General features: G+C 40.5%; 1 protein-coding gene across 5 annotated transcripts in view; it reads right to left on the reverse strand.

Annotated features, from left to right (window-relative positions):
* Positions 1–14,993, reverse strand: part of F8 (coagulation factor VIII) — a 209,992-nt gene that overhangs the window by 174,601 nt on the left and 20,398 nt on the right. For all 5 annotated transcript variants that reach the window (XR_287458.5, XR_012430159.1, XM_045383830.2 and 2 more), the window contains 2 exons: positions 3,073–3,194; positions 552–674 (listed from right to left, as the gene is read on the reverse strand). Coding sequence is in view for 3 of the 5 variants with exons in the window: in XM_045383830.2 (XP_045239765.2) it covers positions 552–674; positions 3,073–3,194 (245 nt within the window). In the remaining 2 variants the exon portion in view is untranslated. The remainder of the gene's footprint in view (positions 1–551; positions 675–3,072; positions 3,195–14,993) is intronic.

Below are 14,993 nucleotides of genomic sequence, written 5' to 3' on the forward strand. Positions count from 1 at the left end.
TCTTCCATACCACTCAACATCAAGAAATACTGGGATAGAGGCTTGCTTCCCACTCCTGGATCACAATCTGTAAGAATGAGATAAGCCTTGAGCTCCCAGTGGCTATCTTTGCCATCATATTAGAAAAGCCTGCCTTAGAATGAAAACAAAAAGGACAGCCCAGCTGAGATGGTGGGAGAAAAATGGTCACAATGCTGAGAGTATCACTTGAATCCTTGGATCCAGCCATACTTGACTGACTCCATGGAACTTTTCAGTTACATGAACCAAATTCAACATTATTTATATGAATGCTTGCACTGTAGCACAGTGGTTCCAAGTATAAGTTCTGGAGTTAGATGGAGTTAGGTTTGAATCCTGATTCCACCACTTATTAGCTGTACAACCTTCAACTCAATACATATTAGTCATTATTGTTGTTATTATTATTTTTCAGTAAGTTTGTATTTAAGAGAATGGATCCAACTCCAGGTGTGCCACCATTACAAAGCACACACATCTCACTGTTCTATTCCTAGAATGACAGGACAATAGGAGGGTATTTAACTCACCCTCAGAAGCTTTCCAGTAGGATACACCAACAGCATGAAGACTGACAGGATGGGAAGCCATGTTCTTAAGTGTAATGACCACTGTGTCATAAACCTCAGCCTGGATAGTAGGACCCAGCAGACCTGTAAGAATGAGATGTCCAGCAAAGGTCACTTGGGGATAGTACTCCAGAAAACCTGTTATCACAAAAGTTAAAGTCAAGGTCACAGTGGAGAAGCATGCCCCTGTAATTATTGATAAAAGGTAGTATTTGCTTGCCAACATCAGCCTAACCTTATGGTTGCTCTGAGGAAAGATTTCTGGCAATCATTCAATTCATTCATTCATTCATTCATTCATTCATTCATTCATTCATTCATCTAGAGTTCCTACTATATTCTAGGAACTGTCTTATGCACTGGAGGTGCAGTAGCAAACAGGACAGATCATGGAGATCATATTCTCAAGATATTAATCATATAAAAAAATGAAAAAGAAAAATTCAAGTTGTTATAAATATTATAAAAGATAGTGGTCTGCTAGAAAATGATGAGGCAGGAGGTAGAGGATACTTTCAGTGTAGTAGTCAGGAAGGGCATCTCTGAGGAGGTGACATTTGAGTAGAGATCTGACTAATGAAAAAGAAGTAAGATTTTCAAAGATTTAGTGGAAGAGCATTGCAAGCAGATAAAACAAATGCAAAAGTCCAGAGGCAGAAATAAGCTTGGTCTAGTCGAGTAAAATGTGGCTGAAGCACAGTGAATCAGCAGGGGAGTAACAGAAAATATGGTCAAAAAGGAAACATAACATGTAGGACCTTGCAGGCCACAGGAATTTGGATGAATTTGGATTTTACAAGAAGTGAAATAAGAAGACTTGGAACTTGTTTTGGAGTAACAGTCAACAGGACTTGCTCATAAATATGATGCTGGAGATAGAAAAAAAGAGAGAGTAGTCAAAGAAAACTCCTATGATTTTGGCTTGTGCAACTGGGTTGTTAGTAAGGCCATGACAGAAAATCAAGAGGAAAATTAAGAGCTCCACTTTATGAATACACTAAATATAAAATGCCTATAAACAGTGTATTGAATGAACTGGATTTAGTGGGATAAAAACATAAAATAGCCTTATTTTTCTTAGACCACTGTTTTTAATTACATTATGTGAGATCTCCCTTTTCCTGCACTTTGGCTGATCCCAAATCTTTTCCAGTAACCTTCAGATATTAACCAACAGTATCACTTTTAGGTTCTAACAAGTCCAGTCCAGTCTAATACCAAATTTTTGATGTCTTCTGCAATTGCAAGTCCCCTTCCTTCTGCAGCTACGTTCTGACAGCCCCAGAAATTTGCAATATGTAAAATTAATTTTTTTGGCAGCTTCGCTGCTTTCCCATCTTCCGCCCCAACTCACCTTTCTGCCTCTGGACCCTCCATGGTAGGAGCAAGTGGGAAGGATGGCTGGACGGAGGGTGGGGGGAGGTAAAAAAAAATAGGCACAACAACAAACTCTTTCTTGATAATGTGGCATTAGTACTCCCTAGTTGTGACACATACCAAAATTCTGCCTTTCTTTCTTAGGGAACTTATGAGTTCTTTGGAGACCTCTCCCTGCCAACATGGAGACACCCCACTGCACCTGATCTTAGCATGGGATATACCTTCTCCTGCTGGTCACTTGTATCTCTCCTCTCAGATTCTGCTTCTGGCAGTACAACCCACACAGGCTTTTTCTGTTGAAGTTATCTAACCCCGGCAGGAAGACCTCTCAGACAGAGTCTTTGTAAGACAAGTCCCATTCAGTGACCTTCCTGGCCTTACACCTAACAGTGGTAGTGCAGTTAGCTCCCACTACAGCCCACTCCCCCTGCTATTCCATCAGAAGCCCTTTTGGCCTCTGACCTTGAAAATTTGTCCAGATAAAAACCAGGCAGTAGTCAGTGTCTCCCAAGTTCCATAGGTACCTTGTCCAGTCTTCTAAGTGGTTCTCCCGAGGTCTCCTTGATTATAACTTGACATGAGGGACAGGCCTCCCATCCCCCATGGGGTAAGCAACACATAAAACACCAAAGAGGCTCTCCAAAGAAATATTCAAATCTAAAGTTTTTCATAAGTTCCCAGCCTTTTTTTAAATACAAGGTTGGAGGTGAGTCAGGGGCTAAGGGTTGCAGAACCAATTTTGGACTATTACCTGAACAAGTTCTAAATCGATAGGCTGATACCTCTCTTTAGAATAAGGGGATACTTCCCACCTGTAATTCTCAGCAACAATTCTAGGACAGAAAATATCCTATCATAACATGTTGTTACATATTTTATTTGACATCTAAGTAGAGGTAAGCAGTTGGCATAGACCAAGCAGAGGAAGATGGCCCAGTAAAAAGACAGAAAATGCAGTCAGTGTATTTCCCTATAGGTAGCAGTTAGGGAAACATTCTCTTTGGCAGCTGCACTTTTTAACTGCAACCTCAAGATTGGGGAATCTGTGATAGAAAATAAGATACCCAATTTCATAATTAGCATTCAACATTGTTTTTATTACCCATCCAAGGTGGCCTTGGCTTAGCGATGTTGAAAAGGTGATCCGTGAATTCTACAAACACAGTCTTTTTGTACATGACTGAGGTGTTGAATGGAAAAGATCTTGGCACTCTAGGAGGAAATCTGTGAAGAAAGGAAAAAGTCGTTCATTTTGGTGGACGCTTCAAAAAGCAGCTGGAAGTAATGCTTCCATACTACTCTTTTCTACTATTAACAAGGAGGTAAATTTGAAGTTGTATATAAATCCCTAACATCCATTAAACTGAAACACTGTTTTCACAAGTCAACTGACACATTAGGTGTCATGTGATAAGAATCATAAAATCAGTAACCATACACTGCATCAGCCAAAAATCCTTTGCCAAAGCAATAGCTACTGCATCCTTCAATTTCATCTCTAAAACAGGCTATAACTTTCATCTAAGTACTCTGTATTCAAATTTTGTCAGTATGTACCTAAAATTATACTTCCCTCCTTAGGGATACCAGGAATATCACAGAGAGAATTACCTTTCAGCAGACTATGTATATTGAAACCCACTAGTGCCAGGAGCTGTAATTCAGAATCAGTCCTACATTAATGCTCATTCTTGTCTCCACTCAGATACTCCCAATTACTCATTTATTCATGAACCAGCTACTGAATCAGAAATTATATACTTATATAAATGTTCCCAAAATGTTATTATTTGCCTCCATTGTCAAAGCCGTTTTAAGTGAAAGCTGGTTCCCAACTTTTCCTCTCTCCCTGTGTGACAGTTTAGCATATCAGGGGCCTCCTCAAGCCAAATAATCAAAAGGACCAATGTGAATCTTGGTGAATAAGGGATACTGGCCCCAAGTGAATTGGTAGAAATTACAAAGTGGTTGAAGGTGACTATCTCCACTCACTAGTTTCATGTGCTGATGAGTTTTGCACACCATGGAGCAGTTCTGCAGCTTTCTCTATGCCACAAAGAGCCTCTCTTCCTGACTTTTATGCTTCTGGACATCTAACTTTTATCTCCCATCGGATTTTACCAATTGGTATCATTTCAACAAGCCAAAGGCACAACACACGGGCATTTGGGTAATTAAGGGCTTAGTCGGAGAAAGCAAGGCTCCTGCCCTGGAAAAAAAGCTTTCATGTATAGATCTAAAATTGAGCATTCGCCCTCCACAGATGTACACTGATTCACTTATGAACCACATACTACATGCCACTGTGCCATAACAAAACACATCAGACATAAATATGGAAAAGGAGAGATTTTTAAAGACATACACTTAGATGTGAAGCAGTTGTTTTGAGTCTCGTGTCTTACTGACTCTCAGGGGCTTTTGAAAAGTGGTAGATGTGAAAGATGGAGAACAGCACAAATAAACGCTCAGTATGGTGGACTACTGAAGAAAGAACCCCAAATATCATCCAGCGAGACACTCCCTCCATTGTCATAAATGACGGCAATAATGATAAAGTGAGGGAAAGGAGAGGGAGTTTCTGATTGTAAGTATTCACATGCTTGGAATAAAAGCCATACCATGCCTCAGATCATCAGGATGTGAAATGAGTAAGAAGGGGTCTGGGCATTTATCACTTGTTTATTTCTTTCTCAATCTTGTGGTGAAATAACAAAAGTCTCATTGTTCCTTTCAGGAGCAGCCACACTGGAGAATCATTCATTCTTGTAAGAAAGTTTGCTTTTCCTTTAGTCAGAATGCTGAGATAGAGAAGGAAAATACAATCTAAAAATGGTGAAAATAGCTAAATTGGTAAATCAGTGACCCATGGGGATTTCAGTTTTAATAATCGTGGTAAAATACACATAAAATTTACTATCTTAATCTTTTTTTTTTTTTTTTTTTGACAGGGTCTCACTTGGTCGCTCAGGCTGGAGTGCAGTGGCAAGATCCGCCTCCCAGGTTCGAGCGATCCTCCCGCCTCAGCCGCCAGAGTAGCTGGGACTACAGGCGTGCCCCACCATGCCTAGCTAATTTTTTTGTAGAGACAGGGTTTCACCATGTTGCCCAGGCTGGTGTCAAACTCCTGGGCTCAAGCAATTCACCCTCCTTGGCCTCCCAAAGTGCTGGGATTATAGGCGTGAGGCACCACGCCCAGCCTAACCATGTTTAAATGTACAGTTCAGTAGTATTAAATATTCTGGCCAGGTGTGGTGGCACACACCTATAATCCCAGTACTTTGGGAGGCCAGGGCAGAAGGATCACTTGAGCCCAGGAGTTCAACACCAGCCTGGGCAACATAGCAATACCTGGCCTCTACAAATAATATTAGCCAGGCGTGGTGGTGTGCACCTGTGGTCTTAGCTACTTTGGCGCCTGTGGTGGGAGGATCACTTGAGCTCAGATGGTTGAGGCTGCAGTGAGCTATGATCGCAAAACTGTACTCCAGCCTGGGCAACAGAGTGAGATCCCATCTCAAAAAAGAAAACATGTGTAATATTCTCCCATTCACCTCCAGAATTAATTTTATGTTGCAAACTGAAACTGTATAAACATTAAATAATAACTCTCACCTCCCCCAGTCTCTGGCATCTACCATTCTACTTTCTGTATGATTGTGACTACTCAAAGTACCCAATATAAGTGGAATCATACAGCATTTGTCTTTTTGTGACTGGCTTATTTCACTTAGCATAATATACTCAAGGTTCATCTATGTCGTAGCATGTGTCAGAATTTCCTTCTTTTGTAATGCTTTGTGTGTATCCATTCATCTGTCAATAGACACTTGCAGGACTTCTACATTTTAGCTATTGTGAATAATGCTGCTTATGAACATGGATATGATGGTTAATTTTATATGTCAACTTGACTGGGCTAAGACATGCTCAGATACATGGTAAAACAGTATTTCTAGGTATGTCTGTGACGATGTTTCCAGAAGAGAATAGCATTTGAATTTGTAAAGAAGATCACTCTCACCAATGTGGGTGGGCATTATCCATTCCACTGAGGGCCTGAATAGAACAAAAAGACAGAGGAAGGGCAAATTCACTTTCCCTGTTTGAACTGGGACATCTATCTTCTGCCCTTGGACATAAGCATTCTTGGTTCTGCCTTCTGACTTGAACCCTGTATTTTTACCACACACACACACAGACACACACACACACATATATATATATACACACACACACCCACACACACACTCTTGGATCTGTTTCATTGAAGAACCCTAATACAATTGATGTATAAATATCTCTTTAAGACCCCATTTCAGTTCTTTTGCATATATAGCCAGAAGTCGAGTTGCTGGATCATATGGTAATTCTGTTTAATTTTTTGAGAAACTGCCCTATTGTTTTCTACAGCAGCTGTACCATTTTTACATTCCCAACAGTGCACAAAGGTTCCAATTTCTCCACATCCTCACCAACACTCATTATTTTCTGTTTTAGTTTTGATAGTAGCCATCCTAATGGGTGTGAGGCGGTATCTCTTTGTAGTTTTGATTTATATTTCTCTAATGATTGGTGATGTTGAGCATCTTTTCATGTACTTATTGGCCATTTGTATATCTTCTTTGGAGGAATGCCTACTCAAGTCCTTTGCCCATTTTTAAATCAGGTTGTCTGCTTTCTTGTTGTTGAGTTTTAGGAGTTCTCCATATATTCTGGATAGTAATCTCTTATATGATTTGCAAAGATTTTCTCCCATTCTATGGGTTGTCTTTTAACTCTGCTGATGGTGTCTTTTGATGAACAAATTTAAAATTTTTTTCATGAAGTCCAATTTGTGTTTTTCTTTCATTGCCTATGCCTTTGGTGTCATATCCAAACAGTCATTGCCAAATCCAATGTCATAAAGTTTTGCCCTATGTTTTCTCCTGAGAGTTTTATAATTTTAGGTCTTACATTTAGGTAATGGATCCATTTTGAGTTAATTTTTATATGGTGTTAGATAAGGGTTCAACTTCATTCTTTTTCATGTAGATAACCAGTTTTCCCAGCACTGTTTGTTGAAGACTATTGTTTTCCTATTGAATGGTCTTGGCACCCTTGTAGAAGATCATTTGGCCATATACAAAAGGGCTTATTTCTGGACTCCTTATTCTATTCCATTGGTCTATATGTCTATCTTTATGCCAGTACCACACTGTTTTGATTACTGTAGCTTTGTAGTAAGTTTTGAAATCAAGAAATATGAGTCCTTTAACTTTGTTCTTTTTAGAGTTATTTTGGCTATTCAGTGTCCTTTGAGATTTTTTTCTTTTCTTTTCTTTTTTTTTTTTTTTGAGACAGAGTCTTGCTCTGTCACCCAGGTTGGAGTGCAATGGCGTGATCTCGGCTCACTGCAAGCTCCACCTCCTGGGTTCATGCCCTTCTCCTGCCTCAGCCTCCTCCCACCACCACACCCGGCTAATGTTTTGTGTTTTTAGTAGAGACAGGGTTTCACTGTGTTAGCCAGGATGGTTTCAATCTCCTGACCTCGTGATCCACCCGCCTTGGCCTCCGAAAGTGCTAGGATTATAGGCATGAACCACCATGCCCGGCCCCTTGAGATTCTATATGAATTTTTGCGTGAGTTTTTCTATTTCTGCAAGAAATGTCACAGGAATTTTGATAGAGATTGCATTAAATCTATAAATTGACATCTTAACAATATTGACACCTTAACAATATTGTCTTCCAATCCATTAACATAGGATGTCTTTCAATTCATTTATGTTTCCTTTAATTTCCTTCAGGAATATTTTGTTGTTTTCATTGCACAAGTGTTTCACCTCCTTGGTTAGGTTAATTCCTAAGTATTTTATTCTTTTATATGCTATTGTAGGTGGAATTATTTCCTTAATTTCCTTTGAAGTGTTCATTTTTGGTGCATATAAATGCAACTGATGTTTTAAATTTTTATTTACTTTTTTTAGGATAGAGGGTCATGGTCTGTCACTGGAGTGCAGTGGCACAATCATAGCTTTACTGCAGCCTTGAACTCTTGAGCTCAAGTGATCCTCCCACCTTAGCCTCCCAAGTAACTGGGACTACAGACTTGCACCACCACCTCTGGCTAATCTTTTTTTAAATTTTTTGAGACAGGGTCTTGCTATGTTGCCCAGGCTGATCTCCAACTCTTGGCCTCAAACAAACTTCCTGCCTTGACTTCCCAAAGTGCAGGATTACAGGTGTGAGTCACCATGCCCAGCCACAATTTATTTTTTTGTGTTGACTTTGTATCCTGCTACTCTGTTGAATTGATTGACTAGTTCTAACAGTGGTATGTGTGTATGTGTGTGTTTCTGTCTGTATGTGTGATTGTTAGGGTTTTCTACAAAAATGATTACATCATCTGTGAACAGAGATAATTTTGCTTCTTCCTTTCCAGTTTGGATGTATTTTATTTCTTTTTCTTCCCTAATTGCTCTGACTAGGACTTCCAGCACTATGTTGAGTAGAAGTGGTGAAAGGGGTCATCCTTGTCTTGTTCCTGATCTTAGAGGAAAAGCTTTCAGTTTTTCACCATTGAGTATGATGTTCGCTGTGGGTTTTTCACATATGGTTCATACTATGTTGATATAGTTTCCTTTTATTCCTAGTTTGTTGAGTGTTATCATCATGAAAGGGTATTGAATTTTGTCAAAAGATTTTTCTGCATCAATTGAGATAATCACATTTTGTCCTTCGTTCTGTTAATGTGGTAGATCACATTGACTGATTTTTGTATATTAAAACATCCTTGCATTCCAGGAGTAAATCCCATGTAGTCATGCTGCATAATCCTTTTAATATGCTCCTGGACTTGATTTGCTAGTATTTTGTTGAGGATTTTTGCATGATAAGAGATACCGGCCTGTAGTTTTTGTTTGTTTGTTTTGTTTTTGTTTTTGTTTTCTCATAATGTCTCTGTCTGGCTTTGGGATCAGGGTAGTGCTGACCTCATAGAATGAGTTGAGAGATGTTCCCTCTTACATTTTTTGGAAAAGTTTGAGAACGATTGGTGTGAGTAATTTTTATTTTTTTTTATTTTTTTTATTTTTTTATTTTTATTATTATTTTTTTTTGAGACGGAGTCTCACGCTGTTGCCCAGGCTGGAGTGCAGTGGCGCGATCTCGGCTCACTGCAAGCTCCGCCTCCCGGGTTCCCGCCATTCTCCTGCCTCAGCCTCCTGAGTAGCTGGGACTACAGGCGCCCGCCACTGCGCCCGGCTAATTTTTTGTATTTTTTTTTAGTAGAGACGGGGTTTCACTGTGGTCTCGATCTCCTGACCTTGTGATCCGCCCGCCTCGGCCTCCCAAAGTGCTGGGATTACAGGCTTGAGCCACCGCGCCAGGCCTGGTGTGAGTAATTTTTAATTTTGAAAAGGCAACATACTTAAAAAGTAGACAATCAGACTTCTGGTTTCCAGTCTGGCATGTAAGGAGCTTAGAAGGTGCTACTCCGTCTTAACAAGTAAAAAGCTGAATAAACTGAAAAATCAACAACTCTTCTTCAGATAAGCCAGAGAAGTGAGGTCACAGGTCAATCTGCTGCCCCCACACATTGGAAAGACAGGTGAATACAGAGAATCACAACTTACTGAAGCCAAAACCTAAGCACAGAAACTTCCATGGGAACCAGCATCAGGGTAGGAAAACCTGAACTGTAATTGACAAATTGCTGGAAGCTCAGTGTGGACAAGTCTGAGAGTTTAAAAATCCATTGAGGAGGGGGGCGGGCATGGTGGCTCATGCCTGTAATCCCAGCACTTTGGGAGGCAGCTCAATCACTTGAGGTCAGGAGTTCAAGACCAGCCTGGCCAACATGGTGATACCCTGTCTCCACCAAAAGTACAAAAATTAGTGGGGAGTGGTGGCATGTGTTTATAATCCCAGCTATTTGGGAGTCTGAGGCAGGAGAATTGCTTGAGCCTGGGAGGCAGAGGTTGTAGTGAGCTGAGATCACACAACTGCACTCCAGCCTGGGTGACAGAGCAAGAATCCATTTAAAAAAAAAAAGAAAGAAAGAAAAGGTTCCAAGATGGCCAAATAGGAACAGCTCCTGGCTACAGCTCCCAGTGTGAGCAACACAGAAGACAGGCGATTTCTGCATTTCCAACTGAGGTACCAGGTTCATCTCACTGGGGTGTGTCGGACAGTGGGTGCAGGACAGTGGGTGCAGCCCAACGAGTGAGAGCCGAAGCAGGGCAAGGCATAGCCTCACCCAGCAATCGCAAGGGGGAAGGGAATTCCCTTTCCTAGCCAACAGAAACCGTGACACACAGCACCTGGAAAATCGGGTCACTCCCACCCTAATACTGTGCTTTTCCAAGGGTCTTAGCAAATGGCACACCAGGAGATTATATCCTGCGCCTGGCTCGGAGGGTCCCATGCCCATGGAGCCTCCCTCATTGCTAGCACAGCAGTCTGAGATCTAACAGCAAGGCGGCAGGGATGTTGGGGGAGGGGTGCCCGCCATTTCTGAGGCTTAAGTAGGTAAACAAAGCGGCCTGGAAGCTCGATCTGGGTGGAGCCCACCACAGCTCAAGGAGGCCTGCCTGCCTCTGTAGACTCCATCTCTGCGGACAGGGCATAGCCAAACAAAAGGCAGCAGAAACCTCTGCAGATGTAAATGTTCCTGTCTAACAGCTTTGAAGAGAGTAGTGGTTCTTCCAGCACAGAGTTTGAGATCTGAGAATGGACAGACTGCCTGCTCAAGTGGGTCCCTGACACCCAAGTAGCCTAACTGGGAGACACCTCCAATTAGGGGCAGACGGACACAACACACCTCAAATGGCCGGATACCCCTCTGAGATGAAGCTTCCAGAGGAATGATCAGGCAGCAACAATTGCTGTTCAGCAATATTCCCTCTTCTGCAGCCTCCACCGATACCCAGGCAAACAGGGTCTGGAGTGGACCTCAAGAAAACTCCAACAGACCTGCAGCTGACGGTCCTGACTGTTAGAAGGAAACCTAACAAACAGAAAGGACATCCACACCAAAACCACATCTGTATGTCACCATCATCAAAGACCAAAGGCGGATAAAACCACAAAGATAGGGAAAAAGTGCAGAAAAGCCCAAAATTCTAAAAATCAGAGTGCCTCTGTCCCTCCAAAGGAATGCCGCTCCTCGCCAGCAATGGAACAAAGCTGGATGGAGAATGACTTTGACCAGTTGAGAGAAGAAAGCTTCAGACAATCAAACTTCTCCGAGCTAAAGGAGGAAGTTCAAACCCATTGCAAAGAAGCTAAAAACCTTGAAAAAAGATTAGATAAATGGCTAACTAGAATAACCAATGTAGAGAAGTCCTTAAATGACCTGATAGAGCTGAAAACCATGGCATGAGAACTATATGACAAATGCACAAGCTTCAGTAACCAATGCTAGGAAGAAACTGCGTCAACTAACAAGCAAAATAACCAGCTAACATCATAATGATGGGACCAAATTCAGACATAACAATATTAAACTTAAAAGTAAATGGGCTAAATGCTCCAATTAAAAGACACAGACTGGCAAATTGGATAAAGAATCAAGACCCATCAGTGTGCTGTATTCAGGAGACCCATCTCACATGCAGAGACACACATAGGCTCAAGGGATAGAGGAAGATCTACCAAGCAAATGGAAAACAAAAAAAGGCACAGGTTGCAATCCTAGTCTCTGATAAAACAGACTTTAAACCAACAAAGATCAAAAGAGACAAAGAAGGCCATTACATAAGGGTAAAGGGATCAATTCCACAAGAAGAGCTAACTATCCTAAACATATATGCACCCAATACAGGAGCACCCCGATTCATAAAGCAAGTCCTTAGAGACTTACAAAGCGACTTAGACTCCCACACAATAATAAGGGGAGACTTTAACACCCCACTGTTAACATTAGACAGATTAACGAGACAGAATGTTAAAAAGGATATCCAGGAATTGAACTCAGCTCTGCACCAAGCAGACCTAATAGACATCTACAGAACTCTCCACCCCAAATCAACAGAACATACATTCTTCTCAGCACCACATCGCACTTATTCCAAAATTGACCACATAGTTGGAAGTAAAGCACTCCTCAGCAAATGTAAAGAACAGAAATTATAACAAACTGTCTCTCAGGCCACAGTGCAATCAAACTAGAACTCAGGATTTAAAAACTCACTCAAAACCACTCAACTACATGGAAACTGAACAACCTGCTCGTGAATTGACTACTGGGTACATAACAAAATGAAGGCAGAAATAAAGATGTTCTTTGAAACCAAGGAGAACAGAGATACAACATACCAGAATCTCTGGGACACACTTAAAACAATGTGTCGAGGGAAATTTACAGCACTAAACGCCCACAAGAGAAAGCAGGAAAGATCTAAAATTGACACCCTAACATCACAATTAAAAGAACTAGCGAAGCAAGAGCAAACACATTCAAAAGCTAGCAGAAGGCAAGAAATAACTAAGATCAGAGCAGAACTGAAGGAGATAGAGACACAAAAACTCTTCAAAAAAATCAATGAATCCAGGAGCTGGTTTTTTGAAAAGATCAACAAAATTGATAGACCGCTAGCAAGACTAATAAAGAAGAAAAGAGAGAAGAATCAAATAGACGCAATAAAAAATGATAAACGGGATATCACCACCAACCCCACAGAAATACAAACTACCATCAGAGAATACTATAAACACCTCTACGCAAATAAACTAGAAAATCTAGAAGAAACGGATAAATTCCTGGACACTTACACTCTCCCAAGACTAAACCAGGAAGAAGTTGAATCCCTGAATAGACCAATAGCAGGCTCTGAAATTGAGGCAATAATTAATAGTCTACCAACCAAAAAAAGTCCAGGACCAGACAGATTCACAGCCGAATTCTACCAGAGGTACAAGGAGGAGCTGGTACCATTCCTTCTGAAACTATTCCAATCAATAGAAAAAGAGGGAATCCTCCCTAACTCATTTTATGAGGCCAACATCATCCTGATACCAAAGTCTGGCAAAGATAAAACAAAAAAGAGAATATCCCTGATGATCATTGATGCAAAAATCCTCAATAAAATACTGGCAAACCGAATCCAGCAGCACATCAAAAAGCTTATCCACCACGATCAAGTGGGCTTCATCTCTGGGATGCAAGGTTGGTTCAACATATGCAAATCAATAAACAAAATGCAGCATAAACAGAACCAAAGACAAAAACCACATGATTATCTCAATAGATGCAGAAAAGGCCTTTGAAAAAATTCAACAGGCCTTCATGCTAAAAACTCTCAATAAATTTGGTATTGATGGAACGTATCTCAAAATAATAAGAGCTATTTATGACAAACCCACAGCCAATATCATACTGAATGGGCAAAAACTGGAAGCATTCCCTTTGAAAACTGGCACAAGACAGGGATGCCCTCTCTCACCACTCCTATTCAACATAGTGTTCAAAGTTCTGCCCAGGGCAATCAGGCAGGAGAAAGAAATAAAGAATATTCAATTAGGAAAAGAGGAAGTCAAATTTTCCCTCTTTGCAGATGACATGATTGTATATTTACAATCGTCTCAGTCCAAAATCTCCTTAATCTGATAAGCAACTTCAGCAAAGTCTCAGGATACAAAATTAATGTGCAAAATACACAAGCATTCTTATACACCAATAACAGACAAACAGAGAGTCAAATCATGAGTGAACTCCCATTCACAATTGCTTCAAAGAGAATAAAATACTAGGAATCCAACTTACAAGGAATGTGAAGGACCTCTTCAAGGAGAACTACAAACCCCTGCTCAATGAAATAAAAGAGGACACAAACAAATGGAAGAACATTCCATGCTCATGAATAGGAAGAATCAATATCGTGAAAATGGCCATACTGTCCAAGGTAATTTATAGATTCAATGCCATCCCCATTAAGCTACCAATGACTTTCTTCACAGAATTGGAAAAAACTACTTTAAAGTTCATATGGAACCAAAAAAGAGCCTACATTGCCAAGACAATCCTAATCCAAAAGAATAAAGCTGGAGGTATCACACTACCTGACTTCAAACTATACTACAAGGCTACAGTAATCAAAACAGCATGGTACTGGTACCAAAACAGAGATATAGACCAATGGAACAGAACAGAGCCCTCAGAAATAATACCACACATCTACAGTCATCTGATCTTTGACAAACCTGACAAAAACAAGAAATGGGGAAAGGATTTCCTATTTAATAAATGGTGCTGGGAAAACTGGCTAGTCATATGTAGATAGCTCAAATTGGATCCCTTCTTTACACCTTATACAAAAATTAATTCAAGATGGATTAGAGACTTAAATGTTAGACCTAAAACCATAAAAACCCTAGAAGAAAACCTAGGCAATATACCATTCAGGACATAGGCATGGGCAAGGACTTCATGTCTAAAACACCAAAAGCAATGGCAACAAAAGCCAAAATTGACAAATGGGATCTAATTAAACTAAAGAGTTTGTGCACAGCAAAAGAAACTACCATCAGAGTGAGCAGGCAACCTACAGAATGGGAGAAAATTTTTGCAATCTACTCATCTGACAAAGGGCTAATATCCAGAACCTACAAAGAACTCAAATAAATTTACAAGAAAAAAACAACCCCATGAAAAAGTGGGCAAAGGATATGAACAGACACTTCTCAAAAGAAGACATTTATGCAGCCAACAGACACATAAAAAAATGCTCACATCACTGGTCATTAGAGAAATGCAAATCAAAACCACAATGAGATACCATCTCACACCAGTTAGAATGGCAATCATTAAAAAGTCAGGAAACAACAGGTGCTGGAGAGGATGTGGAGAAATAGGAACACTGTTGGTGGGACTGTAAACCAGTTCAAGCATTGTGGAAGACAGTGTGGCGATTCCTCAAGGATCTAGAACTAGAAATACCATTTGACCCAGCCATCCCATTACTGGGTATATACCCAAAGGATTATAAATCATGCTGCTATAAAAACACATGCACACATATGTTTATTGCGGCACTATTCACG

This window comes from Macaca fascicularis, chromosome X, assembly GCF_037993035.2.
Source record: "Macaca fascicularis isolate 582-1 chromosome X, T2T-MFA8v1.1".
NCBI classification, from domain to species: domain Eukaryota; kingdom Metazoa; phylum Chordata; class Mammalia; order Primates; family Cercopithecidae; genus Macaca; species Macaca fascicularis.